The following is a 22,215-nucleotide window of genomic DNA, read 5'->3' as shown; positions in this document are numbered from 1 at the left end:
TGACAGTTGAAACAGTCAATCACTACAGATAATAAGTCAGTAAATATTGAGTGAAAAATATTTTTGGATAGAAAACGTTGAAACCTGCTCATATTTTTGTGTATATGTATCAATGTATCCAGCTATTAATAATTCTACCATAACTGCCTGATATATTGCAATAGCTGAGATGCATTAATATTGGACAAACATTTTCAAAAAATCCTTGCATCTCCTTTGATATTTCAATTTTGTGTCTTTTCCTCCATAAACACATAATAATTTAAAGTACCAAGAATTGTAAAAGACTATTTTGTGTCTTTTCCTCCATAAACACATAATAATTTAAAGTACCAAGAACTGTAAAGGACTATTTTGTGACTTTTCCTCCGTAAACACACAATAATTTGAAATACGAAGATTGACAAAGGAATATATATTTTTCCTTTACAGTTTGTAAATACAGTTCAATAGATAAAAGTAAGGAAACAGATAATACTCATCTCTAATATTTGATATAGAAATTCTAATCAACTTTGTTTAGAAAAGATCTGAGAAAAATAAAAGTAAAACCAGTATTTGTTAAGAATATCCACTTCATTCTCTCCACAACCATGTCACTTTTTTACAGCTGGAGTATTTTAATTTTCACCTGTCTTCATTTTGCAAGTAAGTTCTCAATTTTATTTTTATTATTTATTCGTGAAATCATTGAATATGGCTGTGTATGATCAAGAAACTTGTTTTCAGGTCAGTTTCTTTTGTATGACAACTTGGATTATTATCTTGTTTGATAGTCTTAGGTTGACCAAAGACTATGAAGTGGAACTTGATAGGTGGGGATTCTATGGAAGCATCTTGTAGAGACTGTTTCTGTCCTTGATCTTGGGCGGTTAACTTTATCTATTACTTCATTTAATCTTTTCCATATTAAAATACCTGAGACTGCACCTGGTTGTATTACACAAACTTTCTGTTTTAAACTGATCCAAATGAAAACCATACATCAAACTTTCATATTAATTTTTGTTCCAAATAACAGCTTGATAATGATGAGGTTATTTTACTAAATTCCTCATTTTCAAAATTAACAGGTAAAGGCAATATGGTAGTAAACGGTAAAATGTTATCTGGCTCTTGGGAAATTTCTGCAGAATTCATTGTGCTGTAGTCATTTGAACTTTATATCTTTGTACATAGACAATTTGTTTGCATCACTTTTTTTTCATGACACTGAGTGATTACAGAACTTTCTCCACCAGAAATATAAAGAAAAAATATAGTTTTCTTTAAAAAATTACAAATCTTTCTCCAAATCACAATTACCTTTAAAAAACTTCCTTTTAAATTTATTGAACTAAAATCAGTTAAATTTTATAATAACAAATCAATATTATATTATATTTCTTTATTATTATTTCTTCCTTGTAAGGCAGTGAGCTGGCAGAAACGTTAGCACGCTGGGCAAAATGCTTGGCAGTATTTTGTCTGTCTTTACATTCTGAGTTCAAATTCCGCCGAGGTCAACTTTGCCTTTCATCCTTTCAGGGTCGATAAATTAAGTACCAGTTATGCTCTGAGGTCGATGTAATCGACTTAATCCCTTTGTCTGTCCTTGTTTGTCCCCTCTATGTTTAGCCCCTTGTGGGCAATAAAGAAATAAGAACTGCTAGCATGCCGGGCGAAATGCTTGGCAGTATTTTGTCTGTCTTTACATTCTGAGTTCAAATTCCGCCGAGGTCAACTTTGCCTTTCATCCTTTCAGGGTCGATAAATTAAGTACCAGTTATGCTCTGAGGTCGATGTAATCGACTTAATCCCTTTGTCTGTCCTTGTTTGTCCCCTCTATGTTTAGCCCCTTGTGGGCAATAAAGAAATAAGAACTGCTAGCATGCCGGGCGAAATGCTTAGCAGTATTTTGTCTGTCTTTACATTCTGAGTTCAAATTCCGCCGAGGTCAACTTTGCCTTTCATCCTTGTGCCTAGAGTAGAAAAGATTATTTCTTCATTGTGAAGTCCCATTACCTAATGGCCAGGATGGTAGGTTCACAACCATAAGTTTGTAATTTCAGTTCCTGGACTGGGCAATACATAGTATCCTTGAGCAAGGTGCTCCATTTCATGTCACTCCATACTGTTCAGCTGAGAATATGTACCAATCTATAACTGGCACTTTTTCTCCAGCTGAGTTCACTGGAGCCAAGCGTTGGTGCAGCCTTCTTTTCCTCCAGCTGTCACATTCATGATGTTACACTGTATTAAGGGCAGGAGATCTCAGAGGGTGTCTATGTTTACCTGTGCATACATAAAAATCTGAAACAAATGGCAAAAGTATGTTACATGTTACCAGGTCATATTCACTTGCCAATGACAGCTCTGCTTTATTTCTATGTCATAATGAAATACTGTAAACTAATTATAAACTCTGATAATGAATTAAGGACTTGATTACACATATAAGGATTATAAAGATTTGAGTTTATTTAAAGTGTTTAGTCTGAAGGCAAGTATGGGCTATGTGATCGAGAAGCTTGTTTTGTAAGTACATGGTTTTGAGTTCAATCCCATTTTGCAGCACCTTGAGTAAATATTTTCTATCATAGCCATAAGTGGACCAGTATATCCTGGACAAAATTTGGAAGAGAGACATCAAGTAGAAGCCCATCAGAGGGAGCATTTCTGTTACTGAGTGGAAAACTTAATCTTCTCTTAATTTCAGGGCTGGATTTAGACTTGATGAGGCCCTAAACTATTTGAAATAATGAGGCTCTTTATATGTCCAGACGTCCTATGTTAGCAACAAATTGTCGGTGTTTCTTGTGTTTAATATACTATGCGATCTTTAGGACCTATAGATATCAGAAGCCATTTGCACTTGATAAAATATGCATTTTATCAAAATAATTGTTAAATTGAAATACAATTAAGAGGTATATTAATAGTGAAATAGTTATTAATCTCTGACTCAAAATTATTTTTTTATTCATAACAAACTTAATGCAAACACTTGGTAAAAAAATAAAAGTTCTTTTAAAAGCACAATTTACAAAGGCTTATAATCTAATCTCTAGAAACTTGCTGTAAGGAATTAATGCATCTATGCAATACCCATTATATTGTATAATTTCAAGATTTACTGTACACTGTGTATACAAACACAACACAACATGATCTAAATTAAAATATTTTCTTTTTTGCCTTTGCCAGAGTAAAATCATTGATGATTTCATCAAATGATAAACTGCATAGTTTGTCGCTTTCTATGCACATGAGAGTGAGGGAACATAATTATCTTTTGAGTCAATGTTGTTCTAAATTCATTTTTTATCCTCTTCAGCTGAGAAAAAGATCTTTCTAATTTAGAGCAATTTGCAATCATCAAACTATGATACATTCTCAAAATTGCTTCTACATTAGGGAATGCCCATTGGACATGATCATTAAATATTACTCGATACAGATCCTGATGTGTCAGACAATTATGTTCCTGTGAACCATGGCTTTGACTATATTTAACATATTGATGAAAATGCTGAAGTTCTCCAACAAGGTTCATGTCAACATTCTACAGAGTTTTCATGACTTTGAATTAAATAGGTGTTGTGCCAATCACAAAATCCATCTGATGATAATGCTGTAGAAGAATCTGAAAAGAGTTTGCACACAAACAGTATACACAACCAGTTTCTGGTGAATATACTAACCATTCTCTGCAGTATTTTTCACCATTAGCTTGTTTGGGTCAGTACAAGCTTTTTGAGCAATATCTGTCTTGGTTTTCAAAAGACTTCTTTGACTTTTCAAATGAACCATTTGAGTGCTGACACCCTGACAGGCCTTTTTCTACCCAGTATACAATGTCATCTTTGCTTAAATTGGCCCATAGCCCAACATCATTCTGTTTTTTTGTTTTTTATGTTGAATCTTCTGTGCTTGTACTACTCTCTGGTTTGTAAATCTTAATATTTCTTGTTTCATTCATTGAAGCTGATTCTATAGAACTAGACATACGAGGTTCTGTATCAGTCATGGGATGGATAACTCATGACTTATTCACTGTGGTAGAGGCTTTGGGTTTATCAGGACCCTTATCTATCTTTGTTAAGAAACTTTCTAAATTTGGTAACTTGCTAAGCTCTTCTTCAGTTTTCTGCTTCTTTCTCTTTTGAACTCCAATTTTATAAACTTCTGGCTGACACTTTGTAAACTCATCATCATCATCATCGTTTAACGTCCGTTTTCCATGCTAGCATGGGTTGGACGGTTCGACCAGGGTCTGGAAAGCCAGGAGGTAGCACCAGGTCTCAGTCTGATCTGCCAGTGTTTCTACAGCTGGATGCCCTTCCTAACGCCAACCACTCCGTGAGTGTAGTGGGTGCTTTTTACGTGCCACCAGCACAGGGGCCAGGGGAGGCTGGCAATGACCACGATTGGTTGGTGCTTTTTACGTGTCACTGGCACAGATGCCAGTCAAGGCGGTGCTGGCAACGGCCACATTCGGATGGTGGTTTTTAAGTACCACCGGCACGGGTATTACAACTACAATTTCCATTTGATTTTTATTTTGATGTTGATGTACTTGACTCAATAGGTTTCCTCAAGCACAGCAGGTCACCTTACGATCCAAGGTTAGCACGGCAGGCCGTCCCATGAACACACTTAACTTGTCGGGTCTTTGCAGTCACAGCATATCTCATAGGTCTCGGTCTTTCGTCATTGCCTCTGTGAGGTCCAGCATGCCACCAGTACAGGTATCACAACAACAATATCCATTTGATTTTTTATTTTGATGTTGATGTACTTGACTCAATAAGTCTCCTCAAGCACAGCAGGCTGCTCTACAATCCAAGGTAAGCACAGCAGGCCATCCTGCAAGCCATGAACTCACTTCATTTGTCGGATCTTCGCTGTGGGCAAAAAATTTTGAATAACTATAAACATATATTTATAATATATAACTTTTTTTTTCTTTTTTCCTATAGTTTCAGCTCAGAGCTGTGGCCATGCTGGAGCACCGCCATTACATATTTAATATTTATAAATTATTAATAGTAAAATGCATGAGAAATATGGAATGATGATCATTGATCAACTACAATAATTATAAATACAATGCAGGAAAAAATGTTTCCCCATTCTTTGCTCCTACCTGTAACCATATTAGCAAATAATAATACAGGCCTACAAAGTATACAGATGAATATTTTTTAAAGTAATATTTAATTGGACCAAAATAAATTATGTGTCATATGAAATAAATTAGTAGACCTAAAACTGTAATTACAGTGTTAAACAGTGAATGAATACTGATTAAAGCTTGTTCATTCAAATGTTCGTTTATAATACTTTTATTATCTGAAAGAGTAAACATCATACATTCACATTGTAGACTATGTTGTGAATGTATGATGTATAGCCATTGCTACATCTAAGGTAGCCTCTGTGAGGCCCAACATGCCACCAGCACAGGTATCACAACAACAATATCCATTTGATTTTTTATTTTGATGTTGATGTACTTGACTCAATAGGTCTCCTTAAGCACAGCAGGTCACCTTGCGATCCAAGGTTAGCACAGCAGGCCATCCTGTGAGCCATAAACTCACTTCATTTGTCGGGTCTTCGCTGTTAGGTTCCCCAAACTCACCTAAAATAACCTAAACTAACCCAACATAAAAAAAATTCATAAATTCGAAAGTAAGTTACCACACACTAAAAAATCCACTATAATACTTAGTCTTACATTTTAGAAGCACTGGTCTTAAATTATTTTAAATATGGTAAAATTTTACACTTAGTACAAGCAAATTGACAAACAAAAGTCGACTCTCCGATTACATGAGGATCATCTTCATCTGATTTTCTTCCCATTCCTGTCAAGTTTCGCTGCCAACTGTACGACGTTTCTTTAACATAATTTCTATAACAAATGCTTAATTATATTATTATTTCTATAAAGTAATTAATTAATTTATCTAATATTGTACTAAAGATGGTACTTTTTGGTGATCTCACCCTCATTAAAAAGTTGGGTTATCTCCTACTGTTTTATGAAAAATATCGGTACTTTTGGTTATTTCCCCCACCTAAAGAAATTGTTTAACCCCCAATAAAACAAAACAAAAATGAAAAATATCAATAAATCTGAAAACTGAAAGAATTAATAAGCATGAAAACTGAAAAAATTATTCCTGTTATTAAATCTAATAACATTTTTATAACAAATCATACCCTGCCTACTGAGGAGGCCAAACATGAACAATATGTTGAAGTCATCATCATCATCATCATTTAATGTCCGCTTTCCATGCTAGCATGGGTTGGACGATTTCACTGAGGACTGGCAAACCAGATGGCTGCACCAGGCTCCAATCTTGATCTGGCAGTGTTCCTACAGCTGGATGCCCTTCCTAATGCCAACCACTCTGAGAGTATAGTGGGTGCTTTTACATACCGCCAGCACCAGAGCCAGTCAGGCAGTACTGGCAACGGCCATGCCCAAATGGTGTTTTTTTTTACGTGCCACCACGGCACAAGTGCCAGTAAGGCAATGCTGGTAACGATCACGCTCCTTTGGTGCTTTTTAGGTGCCACTGGCATGAACACCAGTTAGCCGCTCTGGCAACAATCCCACTTGGATGGTGCTCTTACTGGTCACCTAGGTAATGGAAGCTATCAACTACTTCTAGTTTTTTTCCCTGGAATGTGATGGAAGTTGTTCTCTGCACATTTTCAATGTTTATCGCTCCTGAACATCTGCCACATACAAAAACTATCTTCCCAGTTAGCCTTCCTTTGATATTGCTGCACCACTTATGTGTCCATAGCTTACTCTAGGTACATCTTATGGAGTTTCTACCCACGCCTTTTTTACAGACCGAGCCGGGCCATCTACCCAAAGGGATTTGTGGTTTACCTGCTTTCCTACTTATTAGGAAGTATTGAATCAAAAGGATCTAACACTTTTAATCCAATCTCTTGTCACCACAAATTCATTTTTTTAGTGGGGAGGTAACCCAATTTTTAATGGTAATTTTTTAATGGGGGTGAGATAACCAAAAAGTACCCTAAAGATATATAATTTTTTTTCAAAATATCAAATAATTAAATAGGAAATATAAAGTGTACCACAATAATTTTACACAGCACAATTACTTTGAGCAGTAGGTAACCACTAGTCAACTTGTTATCAGTATTTTTAAACTATTTGTTAACACATTATAGTTATTGAAAATTCATCTTTATTTATTTCATTTACTTGTTCATCATTTCTATTCTGTAGTTCATGTCACCATTTTTATCATACTCATAAAAAAAAAAAAAAGAACTTGTAATTGTAGCTGCCAGTCTCCTACAAGCCTTGTCTTAGCTTCTATGTACGAAAATGCAACTGAAACTATCACGTTGGATGACAATTAATATGGAAGTATTATTGTATTTGTTTAGTCAAAGTATTGTAACAATAATTGAATATGTAAATACCCAGAGCTGAAGACGTATATGGAAATGACACAGTGCTACGTGTAGTTGCCGTTGTTTCACGCAGATGGGTACGCAATCGATGTTAGTATAATACTGACACATCAACAATGTAAATAATGTATGATCTCTTTTCTGCTCTAGGCACAGAGTTCCAAATTTGTTTTTTGGTGGGGTGGCTAGTTGATTAGATCAATCCCAGTATGCAACTAGTACTTTATTTATCGACCCTGAAAGGATGAAAGGCAAAATCGACCGTGACAGAATTTGAACAATGTGCCATCTCTGACAGTCCATGGATGATGAACAAGTATGTTGAAACCACTGACATGATGTAGTTCATAAAATCGTCAACAGATGGCGCTGACAGGAAGTATAAGCAAAATACATCATCTGTAAAACTATGGTAGTTCAAAACTATGACATTTAGTTCTTCTTTATCTTATATTTTGAAAATGTATACTGTGTACAGTACACACCGTTTTTTTTACCCATTTTTTCAAGGCCTCAAGAAAGTAGAGGCTCTAAATTATAGCTTGTTTAGCTTATATATAAATCTAGCCCTGCTTAAGTTTAATGCCACCATCTGGTTCCTGGGTACCTTTAGCAAAGTTCCCTCTGTTGCCAGCAAACATCACCACCTGGTCCTTGGGTGTATTTAATACAGTCTACTTTGTTGCAAATGAATACCACTTTGAGTATCTTTACCAGAGTCCTCTCTTCTGCGAGGAATTTGGTCTAGGTGTTCAGTCAGAGAATAAATATTTTTCCCTCGCTTCCACTAGTCTTAGTGGCTTTGAAAGACCAAAAAGATATGAAGTATATTTCAATTTCCATTTCTTACTTCCTTTTTCTTTTAAATTATTTTAAAAAACGAAAGATATTTTGTTATGACACGTCTCAAGAGAGATGTCCAACTTAGTAGCTTCTTTTACTCCTTTACATTCATTGAAAGCTTTTTCAGTGTATATAAACAACATCATGGTGTATATGTATGTATGTATGTATGTATGTATGTATGTATGTAGGTAGGTAGGTAGGTAGGTAGGTAGGTAGGTAGGTATGTATATTTGTATGGCTATGTATGTGTTGTGTTTGTCTATATATCTGTATCTGTTGGTCGGTCTTTCTCTTTCCTTTCTCTTTTTAATTTAGAGTGTATGTTGACCAACCACCAACTTAGTAGCAAGGTTGTGAAGGAAAGTATCTTGTTTTAATCATAATTCTTTAAATGTTAAGAAGGTCTTGCAAATTTTTATAGTCCTAGATATTGCAATCACTTGTAGCATATGAATTTGTATTCTTTCCTCAAGATCTCAAGTTCAGTCATGCTTTGCTCCAGACTGGTCAGTATGTATCCTGATGTTCCAATAATAATGGTGTGTATTTTGGGTACTGGATTTGCAAACTCCTTATCAATGGTCCATAGATTTCCTCTTTCTCTCATATTTTTCTATCACATCTGTGTCCAGAGGGAAGCTGATTTTCACACCAGAACATATAATTTCTTTGTGGTTCCATTTGCAAACTCCTTATCAGTGGTCCATAGATTTCCTCTTTCTCTCATATTTTTCTATCACATCTGTGTCCAGAGGGAAGCTGATTTTCACACCAGAACATATCATTTCTTTGTGGTTCCATGCAACGATATCTGGATGGTTGTGTTTTAACATTGTGGCTGTGTTAATTTTCAAGTTCCACCTGTATATTTTGACTTGGTCTCAATTTGACCAACTTTATTTGCAGGTATTCGCTTTTCCGTTATCCTGTTCCAGACTGTTCTAACCACCATATCATGCCTCATGGGAAGATAATATTTCGAAGAAATTCTCTCACAGTTGGCAATAATGTGGTCGATGTCTTTGGCCTTGGTCTTGCAAAGCCTACGTTTGTTGTCTGTCAATGTTTTCTGTCTTTTATGTTGCAGGCACTTAGTGGGCATCTTTTGGCCTTGGGTTGCATAGATGTAACCTTCAAAGCAGGCTATCATAAACTTGCCAGTGAAATATGAGTGGTAAAACAAAGTTAGACATTGATTCAATCAAATTTATGCCCAATTCATGAAGAAAACATGTAAAAAACATTTTCATCAGACAAAATGTGGGAAGAATTCAAATTTACGTGATTATTCCGATTTTCATGTTATTTACAAAACCAATTCCAGTGTTTTATGAGTTTACTTAATGTAACCATTCCCATTATAAAAATTCAGGGTTGTTTTAAAAATAAAATGTTAACTTTTTTTTTTCTTTTCTCAATCTATTTGCCAGATATCCAGGCTACAAAATGGAAAGTAACCATTTTCTTGTCTCAAGTACATAACAGGGAAGTTGACATTTCTTTGAACAATATCCAGAAAAAATTAAACTTTAAAAATAAAAATGAAATCAAATTTCAATTTGAATTAGAGAGTACAGTAAAGCCAAATACTCTTCATGTTGATGTGACACAAAGCTATAGGGTAAGTAAATTAAAACAAATATTCACTCACATACATACACATACAAACATACGCATCTACTTGTACACCTGCATTATCAAAAGTTATGCTATTTTCGAAGAAATAAGTTGAAACTGGTATTCAGGAACTGCATTGACATGACATATGTTCTTTATATCTAAATATAGTTTTGGATTCAAAGAGCTTCAAAATTTTCATTCCTAACTGGATTTGAACTCTTGACCCCTTTTTATTAGTTCTGTCACTGAACTATGTGATTAAGAACTTCTGTAAACAATAATATTAAATTAATTAGTTAGAAAGCTAGAAAAGAATTATATATTTAAGTTTGTGGGGGGGGGGTAACCACAGGCATATTTGTATGGTAAAAAGTTTGCTTCCCAACCACCTGGCTTCAGGTTCAATCCCATTGCAAGTGCCTACTACTATAGCACCAGGCCAAACAAAGCCTTGTGAGTGGATTTGGTAGAAGGAAACTCGAAGAAGACCATCACCATCATCATCATCATCATCATCATCATCATCATCATCATCATCATGGTTGTCATCATCATCATTTTCTGACAAATAATATCTGTGAAAGCAATTCAACATTAAACTGAAAGATCGCTCCATACTTTTTAGTAGAGTAAATGTATACATACATGATAACGATGGCCATCCACTCATGACTGAGAAAAACCCTTACTGACTTTCAGGAATATTTTGTGTTCAAGACTACCTTATACTTTACATTTGCAGCTCCTCTGTTGGTGACTAACAAGCCCTGCTCTTGACAAACATACATGACTGCAAATATTGCAGACCAAGCTTCCCCACTCATTAAACTAGCAGTGCGTTTTGAGCTTAAATTCTTCATAAAGAACATGTGCTCTTTAAAAGGAATGGACTCCTTCCTTTACCTGTCTCCCTTATCCATGGCAATGGTAAGCATTGCTATCCAAGTCAGCCTCCTGCATTTCACAGGCCTTTAATGAGGACTTTACACAGTACTTAAATCGCAGTTTTGGCTTCTGCTGGGGTCACTTTCAACCAACAAGTTTCCCACATAGCATCTGTTTAGGGATCTTTCTATCATTCATTCTAACAATGTGTCCAGTCCAACATAACCAGTGTTTGTGCACTGTTGCCTCAATACTTGGGATATTGGCTTTCCTCAGGACCTGTGTATCTGGAATTTTTAAGGTCCAGCCAACATTCAGAATATGTTTCAGGCATCTCTGATGGAAGCATTCAAGGACCCTTTACATGACGTTTGTAAAGGGTTCATGTCTCACATGAGTGTGTATACATTTAGTCAATTCAATGAAGAAACAACTAAAATAAACAAACAAATAAAACATTTAAAAAGAAAAGAGAATAAAACGAATGTGAGAACATGGACAAGAATTATATTAGTTTGATGTTTGGTCAAAGAAGAGAATTTTTAAGGTTTCAAGTATGGTTCTTTGTCAGAAAAGAGAAATGGAAAAGTCCAAAGAAGGAGAAAGAAAATCACTAGGGCTAATGTGTAATTACACTCTGAAGTATATATATATATATATATATATATATATATACACACACACACATACGTACATACAAACATACCTGTATATATATATATATATATATATATATATCATCATCATTGTTTAACACCTGCCTTCTAATCTAGCATGGGTGGGAGGGCTTCACAACAACTGGCCAGGCTGAAGCCTGCCCCAAACTTCTGTGACTGTTTTGGCAGGATTTTTACAACCGGATGCCCTTCCTAACACCAACCACTCAGCAGAGTGGACTTAGTGCTTTTTACATGGCACAGGCACAGGTGAGGCAAGTAGTGCATTTTATGTGGCATAAGCACAAGCAAGGTGAGTTTTGGCAAGGTTTTTACTGCTGAATGTATTTCCAAACACCAACCACTTTACAGTGCAGACTGGGTGCTTTTAAGTGGCACTTGCACTGACAGGGTCACCAAGTACTTGTAAAACATAAAAAAAAACTTTCAAGCGGGGAAGAGGCATTGGAAGAGGTGATGAGGGAAAGGTTATAGTGCGACAGATACAGGTGTCTTGCAGTAGAGGAAGTACAAGGTTACCCAGCTGGAGAGAGAAAGAAGACAGAAACTGCTGTGCTACCACAAAGAAAATACACGGTTGCCCAACCTGAGAGAAGTGCAGGAGGAGAGAGTGGGAGACATTAGGACAGAGACAGTGGCAAAATGCTCACAATGGAACAGGGATCAGAATATAAATGGGATGGTTGAGTAAAGGAAAAGAGAGATATAGATGGTGGCAAGTATCAGGGAATACCCTTGAGGTTAAAATGTTATAATATAAGTGGCAGGATACTGAAGGGAGTATGATTAAAGAGTGCGATGCCCTGATACAGGACGCATTAGTAGCAGGTATTTTGACTCAGCATCCATCCAAATCAACGTACTGCTTCTATGCTCGCGATGCATTATAAAAATATTATCCAATCAAGAACAAATTAGATTATTATAAACATAAGTCATACAGTCGTATAATCACAAATCCAAATACTGATATATTAAATACATTTACTGTGTATATTTCAAATGGTTGTATGATAAACTTTCACACAGATACCATTGCCTTCAGCCATTTACCAGCAACATGCACTCATGTGTAAGTGTGTGTGTGTGTGTGTGTGTGTGGTGTGTGTGTGTGTGTGTGTGTGCATGCATGTGTGTGTAGGCTATTCCAAACTGATTTTAAATATGAAACGGAGTACTAGCTGTATGCTGCCATTATTGTCATCGATAGCATGATGATGGTGGTGATCACCACCATCACCGTCATCATTAACAGACTACTTTGCACTGTTGTGAACTCTGTTGAATTTTTTTATTCTAGGCAACTGTTCAAATTGAAGGCCATCATGAAAAATACATTGTCGAGTGCCAGTCAGCTTGTTCTAGAGAATTAAAATTAGAAAAATGTAAGATTTTTGCTTTAGAACTGTTTGTGACTGATTTCTTTTTAACTTTTCTTTCTTTTATAAATTCCTTAAGAAACACTTTTCTCTCATTCTCTCCCTCTCTCTCTCACATATGCATGTGCATGCACACACATACACACACACACACACACACACACACACATGAAAATGGATATATAAGTAATATTATTTTTAAATGGCTGAAGTAGTTATGATGCTAAGCGTTAAAGAATTTTGGACAAATAATTTTAGGGTTGATGTACTGAATGATGTAGATAAAAAAGTTCTTTATTTGAAATTTTGTGTTTAGATGGAGAAACAAAAGGAAATTCTAGTTGTATTTGTTAGTGACTCTCAAGGGAAAGGGGTGATAAATTTAATAAGTTTTAATGAATAAAGTCATGTGAAATGGTTGAACAGACATGTAAATAAGTTTAAAAGGAAAATAATCTTCAATGAAGTTTTTTTGTGAAAAATTGCACAAATCTGTCCTGATCAAGAGGTCTATCTGTCGGGGAAGGCATGGTCTGACATGGAATAAATAAAAAACTATATGAGACATTCTGTTGTAAAAATTGCCTGACAATGATGGGCTATTCAGCAAGTGTATATTTATATACATATATATATGGAGATGACACTCCATTAGTTATGACGACGAGGGTCCCAGATGGTCTGCTCAATGGAACAGCCTGCTTGTGAAATTAACTGCATGTAGCTGAGCACTCCACAGACACGTTTACCCTTATAACATGGTTCTCAGGAAGATTCATCATGACATAGAGTGTGGCAAGGCTGGCCCTTTGACATACGGGTACAATTCATTGAGATTATATTTTTTTTGTGCCTATAAAATGCAGCCACCAATAAACTAACAACACAGACATCTTGTGTATGTATTCGACTTTGTTTATATACATATATTCATATATATATATATATATATATATATATATATACACACATACATGGTGGCTGGTCCCTCGTTATCGAGTATGGCCATTGCATGAAGCTTAATCAATGTTGTTATCATGCAATGCCTGTGCAAGAAGATTTTTTTTAAAGTGAAGAAAGGCTGTGCACTGAGTCAATCCCACTCACTAAGCAACAGCAGCCATAATCCGAAAAGAAGAACAAGTCAACATCATCGGTAGCCACTGAGCCGCAGGTTTTATGTCGGAGTTATCCCAGTTACCTGAGTTACTTTCTCCTAGAAGGATGCCCTAACAAAGGCTAGGAGTCCTTCACTCCCAATGGTTTAACCGCACGATTGGGTATTCAGTCCGATTATTTCTATGTCCCCGTGCATGATACATCCTTAAGACATTTATTGGATGGCCATTGACTGTTAAGAGTTCCTCCGCCCTTTGACGGGTTTTGTTTTTCATCCCGCAGGGTGTCCAATAAACACCCTCCTCACCAAGCAAGCTTGGTGGGGTTGCCGGTTTAGTCGCTGATGACCCGACCATGCAACATGTTGTACTGGGTTACATGTTACCAATAGCACTCGAAGTGACCTGACATAATACACATACATCATACATATATAGGAGGAGGAGGAGGAGACCCCCTTCGGTCATGAATGACCATGGGATTGCACCTAGAAAGTTACATTCCGAGGCACAAGTCCGGGCAAGGTTTTTTTTGATGGAAGGCCAGCAGTCGCCCATGCATACCAGCCTCCCCTCTGATGTTGTCCAAGGGAAAGGCGAAGGGGCCGATACAGCTTGGCACCAGTGATGTCGCAACTCATTTCTACAGCTGAGTGAACTGGAGCAACGTGAAATAAAGTGTCTTGCTCAAGAACACAACACGCAGCCCAGTCCGGGAATCGAACTCACAACCTCATGATCGGAAGCTCGACGCTCTAACCACTGAGTCATGTAATGGCCTTGTAATGTTTGAAGCATGACAACTACTTCAGCCACTATTTTCTCTCACAGTAAGCAGAATTTCAAGGAATATATACATATATACATATATATATATATATATACATATATATATATATATATATATATATATAATATATATATATATATATATATATATATATATATAATATATATATATATATATATATATATGGAAAAATGAATAGAAATGCCTATTCTGACAATTTTCCACTTTGATAATTAGCTGTCTAAACATCTAATTATTAAAGTGGAAAAATGATCAGAAAAGGCATTTCTATTCAATTTTTTGAATATATAATACCAAGGACTTTCTATTTCTTATTCTACTATATTGGGTCATCCCATAAATAATGCGTTTTTTTCAGTTCCATAAACTGAAAGTCGGAGGTGGGGGGACAGGATAAACTACCTGCGCCAACTTGCTATAAAAGTAAGTAGTAATTTTACTTTGTCCTTATTCTTAGTGCAAGTTTTGAAGAGTGCAATTTGATTTTAACAGATATTTTTACAGAGCTATAATTGAAGTGACAAAGGAGCATATTTGGTATATTTTGCTTTATGAGTTCAATAAAGGCAAATATGGAGTAGAAACTGCAAGGAATATTAATGCAGTATATGGGGACTGTACAGCAAGCATAAGCCAGTGTCAATGGTAACTCCGGAAACTAAAACCTAGAAGATGAGACTCATCCTGGAAGATCTGTAGAGCTCAATGAGGATGTTCTGCAAACCCCAGTGGAAAAAAATCTCAGTGTAGCTGTTGAGGAACTAGCAGAGTAGCTTATTTTTGGTCATTCAACCATTCATCAACACCTGCTGCTATCAGAAAAGTCAGTAAATTGGGCCAACAGGTTCCCCACAAACTTTCCAAGTTTAATCACATGCAGAGAGTGAATGTGTGCTTTTCTTTGCTGTCAAGTCTCAAGAATGAACTGCTTTTGGACCGAATAGTGACTAGTGATGAGAAATGGTTTCTCTATAAAAACGTTGAGTGCCAATGACAGTGGGTAGGGAAAGGAGAAACACCGGCACCATAAGCAAATGAAGGTCTTCATACACGTAAGGTGTTGTTATCTGTTTGATGGGATATAAATGGTTTAGTCCACTTTGAACTTTTAAACCCAAACCAAATGATGACAAAGGAGATCTAATGTGAGCAGCTTGAGTGGCTTAAATCAGCACTAGACGTAAATCAACCAACTTTGGTTTCAAAATGAAAGGTGTCCTTCTATCAGGATAATGTTCAGTTACATACTGTGAGGATAACATTCCAGTTTGAATGGGAAACGATGCCCCACCCACCATATTTGCCGGATATTGCCCAATTTGATTATCCTTTATTCTGCAGTCATTAAAATCATTTGAACAGAAAAAAATGAATTCTGTAGATGAGGTCAGAACAGTACTTGAGGAGTATTTTTCATCACAGACAAGTGAATTTTGGAAGAGGTGCCTTGCAAGTCTACCAGATACATGAAAGTGCATTGTAGAAAATGAAGGAGAGTATATGTTGGACTAAAAAAGAACTTTGTTTATTTTAATTTTGAAAAATGAAAGAAGTATAAAAGAAAACACATTATTTATGGGATGACCCAACACACACACACACACACACACACACACACACACACAGTAATTCTTGTTGCCACTTTAGCATGGCTGTTCCATACAGAACTATATTACTACATTTTAACTCCAGGAAAATATCTTTTCCAGCTGGTTTACAACACAAAACCTGTGTCTGATATATCATGTGTAAGGGAACGAACCACTCTCCTCCAGCATGGAAAGACCTGTAGACCAGAACTGGTTTCAGAGTCTTACCCTTCCTCAGTCCTGTCAGATGACAGTCATTCATCCCTGTTTACAATATATAAACAAATAAGTGACAATCTGCCATTGATCTTCCAACAAGCAAATTTGCTAGTTCTAAAATATCTATAAGGTATATATATATATATATATATATATATTATATATATATATATATTATATATATATATATAGTTAATCCAAACATGAAAACACAAAGAGAAAACACAACAATGCGAGGACGTGGAACAAATATAGTATTATTGGATGCTCAAGAAGAAAGGGAAGAAGGAGGGTTTAACGTTTCGAGCGGAGCTCTTCGTCGGAAACATAGGAGAAGGAAAGATCCAGAGAAGAGAAGACAGAGGAAAAAAAATCGTCAACAGCACACATGCGGTCACATTATATATATATATATATATATATATATATATATACATACACGCACATATTCTTTCAGTTTCTGTCTATCAAATCCACTCAGAAGTCTCTGGTCAGGGCAGAGCTATAGTAGAAGACACTTGTCTAAGATGCTCTTCAGTGGCATTGAACCAGCAACCACATGGCTGCAATGTGAGTTTTCTGAGTACACAGTCGTGCCTGTGTATTTCTAATGTATATGCATTAAAAGTGGAGTGGAGTACATTGAAAAACTATTGGGAACAGAAATGGAGTGCTATTTAGAATAATTTGAAAAACACTGCTCTAGTGCATTTGGTGCCAAACTACCAAAGATACTTTGCATACAATATGAGGGGTACCCAAAAGTAACTGGAAATGTTCTCTGCAGGACAAGCCCATTGTATTTCAGGTTTTCACTGCTAGAAGCCACGTGATGCAAACCTTCAGGCTTCAGTCTGCCAACTAGCATTGTCTGCTAAGGTCATACTGCAATGTGGTACTTCTTTGTTTTGCAGTTCTTCTCCCCTGTCTGTCACTTTCTCTGATGCCTGAAATGAAGGACCAGCCTGATTCCTTGAAATTCTGCTTACTGCTGGAGAAAATAGTGGCTGAAGTAGTTGTCATGCTTCAAGCAGCTTACAAGGCCACTGCCACGAACAAAACACAAGTTTATGAGTGGCTTTCATGCTTTAGGGATGATCACTTGTCCCTTGAGGAACAATCTCATCCAAGACGACCATCAACGTCCCAAATGAATGAAAACATCAAGAAAATTCATGAACTGATCTTGGAAAACCATCAATGAAATATTGACAAACTTGTTGATATTATTTGTGTATCCTGGAGCTGAAGTTAACAAATTTTGAGAGAGGAGTTGCGAATGAAAAGAGTTGCAGCAAAATTTGTGGATCAAAAGCATTCTCGACTGAATGTGTGTCGTGAACAGAAAGAAGAATTGGAAGCTGATTTGGATCTTTTTGCAAAGATCATCACAGGTAACAAAAGCTGGTCCAACAGAATTTGCAGATGTGGAAGAAGTGAAGAAAAATGATGGTGGCATTAAAACGCATCTCTTTGCATCAGTTCCAGCACTGCTTCAAACAGTGGAAAATGCATCTGGACTGATGTATTGCTTCAGATGGAGAATACTTTGAAGGCAATAAAAGCGTAAACATGTAAAACTAAGTGAATAAAATAATATTGTAAAATTCCGGCTTCTTTTGGGTACCTCCTTGTATATATGTGTGATTATTCAAAGTTTTAATGACTCTCCTTCCATGGTTTGGTATATAAATAAATAAATAACTTTGAAATGAAAAGAACTGTAATAAATCTATGGTGGAAAAGCCAAGAAAAAAATGGTTTTCACTCATTATAAAACAATTATCCTTTTAAATTTATTAATTTTGAAATTTTGTTGCCATTAACATCAAGTTTTTTTTTATTACTTTCTAGGGACACAATGGAACCTTGAAGTTATACATAGTGAGACAAATGACAAACGCAGGTTTCCTTTTGAAATAAAGCCTCATGGTGAAAAATATATTACTATTAGAAAGAATTCTAAAACATCAAATACATCATTCTTCCTTCCAAGGGAAATGAATACAAGGTCAAGAATAGAAATAGAGACTACAGGAAAATTTTGGTCAAATACAGTTGTAAGTAAACCCTTTATTTTCTCTCATTTAGAAACACGTATAACTGGTTCACTTGACTTCAAAGTATTACTTGTTTTCAGGTTTTCTGGATTTGATTAAATGAAATACATGTATGCACATACATAATTCAGAAAAACACAGATGTGTATTGATAATTTCTTTTTATAAAGCAGGTGGTTTGAATGAATGACTCACTCTTCTGTGTTCACTTCATGCCAGGTCTAAATTTACCATTTATCCTTTTTGTTGTTTAGCAAAATGAATAATAGCAAAATGCTTTTTCAAGTCTGTATTCTCAATCCTACAATCTGTTTCTTTTTTCTTGATCAAAAGAAGCATCATTAATTATGCCTTTTCGTGCTATGTTAACATGTTGAAATATTGGTTTCACATAGTGGCACAAGGCCAGCAATTTCAGGGGAGGTGGTAAGTCGATTAAATCAACTCTATTGCTCTTACTTATTTCATCAAACCTGAAAGGAAGAAAGGCAAAGTTGACATTAGTGGAATTTGAACTCAGTGCATAAGATGGATGAAATGTAGGTACCGGTTTCCATCACTACCTCTGTGATGACAAGACCAGGCTCACTCCTTGCTGCCATCATCTGTGGATTAATATAGTTCCTTTATCACCATCATCATTTAGCATATGTTGTCCATGCTGGCATGGGTTGGATGGTTTGATCAGGGCTGGTAAGCTGGAAGGCTGCACCAGACACCAATATGATTTGGCATGATTTCTACAGTTGGATGCCCTTCCTAATGCCAACCACTCTGAGAGTGTAATGGGTGCTTTTACATGCCACGGGCATGGGTGCCATTTGCATGACACCAGTATCTGCCATGATATAATGTCAAAGTTCTTGGTCATTGCCTCTGTGAAGCCCAACACTCGAAATGAACTCAGCCACTTTGCTTCTGTGTGGCTTAATGCTTGAATGAAACTCAGCCACTTTGCCCCTGTCAGGCCCAATGCCTAAAAGGTGTTCTGTACTTTCCACCAGCACAGGTTCCAGTTACATGACACCAGTATCAGCTAAGACTACAATTTCACTTGTCTTGACAGGTCTTCAAACACAGCATATCACCAAAGGTCTCGGTCACAAATCATTGCCTCTGTGAGGCCCAAAGTTCAAAGGTCGTGCTTCACCACTTCGTCTCATGTTTTCCTTGGTCTACCTCTACCACAGGTTCCCTCCATAGTCAGAGATCAGCACTTCTTTATGCAGCTGTTCTCATCCATATGCATCACATGACCATACCAGTGCAGCCATCCCTCTTGCACACCACATCTGATGCTTCTTATGCCTAACTTTTCTCTCAAGTTGCTTACACTCTGTCAAACATGTACATCCAGTGAAGCATACTGGCTTCATTTCTTTCAAGCCTATGCAGTCCTATTTACAATATGGGTGACTAGATCATGACCAACACCACTAGATATTTTAAGCATCTCAGCAGCCAATTCCTGGTGGTCTGGAGGCTTTCCATGCCTTCATATCCCTAATTGATTTATCCACCAAGTAACTGTCAAATCAGGTAGCTGGTACCTGAATTGGATTAACATTTGGCGGACTCTCCTCCCATTCACTCTCCACATTCAGCAGTCTTTCATAATGACATTTCCAAGCCTCTTTCTTAGCAGAATCATTAAATGCAAGTGCACCATCATCCATGTGGACACATTTCTCTCCTGTGACATCATGATTTTCTCTTACACACAGTCTTGCAATCCGAAACACTTTAGTTCTTTGGTCCTCACATCACTGAACATAGGCAAATTTCTTTTCTGCTTCTCCCCTGACTTGATATATCTGTCCTCTAGTTTCCCTTCTGGTAGTCTGATACAGTTACCTGCTAACCCCACTCTTCCAGGTTTTCCAGGCCTGTTTCTTTGCTCTGATGACCTTGTCTACTGCATTCTTCCACCATGACGTTACCCTAGGCCTGGATGGGACTTTGCACCAGCCACAGATTTGGTCTGTTGCACTCTGCAAGCTGCCCCACAGGAATTCCCAGTAGCCCGCTATGTCACAAGTCTGTAGCTCCTCCTCCCTCTCATCAAATTTCTTAATTAAGATGTCCCTAAATCTCTGACCATGTGAGGGATTCAAAAACTTCCAAATCCTTCTTTTCCAGATTGTTCTGCTTCTTGGCATCCTTCTGGCCTGGAGTCTAAAATCACTAATGACTAGTCTGTGCCTGTGGGTACATTCTTCCCCAGGGAGGGTCTTTGTGTTTAAGAGCAACCATGCATCCCACTGTCTGGTGAGAATGTAATCAATCTGGCAAGCACAGTCCCCTGATTGGTAGGTTACCAGGTGGCTAGCTGGCTTCCTGAAGTTGGTGTTGCATATCAATAGGTCATTTGCATCCCAGAACTCCAGTAGCCTTGTTCCTTCTTCATTTTGGGGACTAATTCCATGGCCTCATGGACACCATGGAAGATACCAGTCTGCTGTCCAGCATGCCAATTGAAATCCCCAGCCACAAAGCTGAGATCATTGTCACTCATCTTTGAGGTCGCCTACAGAATAGTTTCATAAAAGTGGTACTTCTGTTCATTTGGTAGGCCTGCTTGTGGGGCATAGGTAGAGATAATTGTCGCTGTACTATTATGCAAGACTAGCTTGAGCTTAAGCACTCTATCATACACTCTGACTACCTCTATGACATTATCCACCCATTTCTCAGCAAGAAGTATGCCCACACTACCTACCCCATCACTGTTACCTTCCCAGAAGATTTCACACCTATGTGTCTTACCTGTGAGGAATCTGGCTGAAGCTCCTCTCCATCTTACCTCTTGGATGCAGCATACATCAACATGCTGCCATTCAAGCATCTCAACAATCTCACTAGACCTCTTCAATCTGTTTTCACTGACAGTGCCAACTCTGAAAACTGGGAATGGAATGTGAGAGAGAACATGGGAAGGAGTGATGGTGTTGTTTAATTTTCTTAATAAGTAAAGAATCTGAACAGCTCAGCTCCTGTAAACATGGTCTTGTTTGATTATTTATAAGGCCATCAATATATGAAAGAATATTTCAGTTGAAGTAGAGATAAAATTGCTGAGTTGATGGCTAAGTTAAGTATTTCTCACCTTTGTAATTGCTGGATCAAGAACAAATTGTCACCTATCTAAACCCATGTAATTCCCAGATAGGACTTAGGTCTGGATGGAACTTTGCATCAGCCACAGATTTAGTTTGTGGGACTCTGCAGGCTGTCCTGCAGGATCTCCCAGTAGCCCTCTATGTCACAAGTCTGTTGCTCCTCCTCTCTCTCATTAATTTTGTTGTTTTTCCTTTTACTTTTGCTTTAGGTCAACCTGAAGAATATGGAAACTTCCAGCATATACTCCTGCATGTATACTCTTAATCAAAGTACTTATTATCATGAATGTTCATTGACAAATAGTAAGTTGATAAAAGATATTTCTTATTTCACTTTGTTAGAAATTATGAAATAGTTCTGCTTTGCTGCCTCTGTGGCTTTTACCAGATGTTGTTGTTAAGAAGGAGAGAGAGCAAAATGAATATTAAATGACCCATGC

The 22,215-nt window shown here is 36.9% G+C and overlaps 1 protein-coding gene across 2 annotated transcripts in view; it reads left to right on the top strand.

Annotated features, from left to right (window-relative positions):
- Positions 1-425: 425 nt before the first annotated feature.
- LOC115218043 overlaps positions 426-22,215 on the top strand; it is a 215,384-nt gene continuing 193,594 nt past the window's right edge. The window contains exons 1-5 of one of the 2 annotated variants that reach the window (XM_029787796.2): positions 426-648; positions 9,729-9,919; positions 12,781-12,865; positions 18,451-18,656; positions 21,985-22,078. In XM_029787796.2, the coding sequence (XP_029643656.1) occupies positions 594-648; positions 9,729-9,919; positions 12,781-12,865; positions 18,451-18,656; positions 21,985-22,078 (631 nt within the window). In that variant the 5' untranslated portion in view covers positions 426-593. The remainder of the gene's footprint in view (positions 649-9,728; positions 9,920-12,780; positions 12,866-18,450; positions 18,657-21,984; positions 22,079-22,215) is intronic. The other variant, XM_036507979.1, reaches the window with a different exon arrangement.

The sequence above is a fragment of the Octopus sinensis genome, linkage group LG12 (assembly GCF_006345805.1).
Source record: "Octopus sinensis linkage group LG12, ASM634580v1, whole genome shotgun sequence".
Classification (NCBI taxonomy): Eukaryota; Metazoa; Mollusca; class Cephalopoda; order Octopoda; family Octopodidae; genus Octopus; species Octopus sinensis.
Note: the sequence above shows the minus strand (reverse complement) of the source record. Positions and strands in the feature narration are given on the sequence as shown.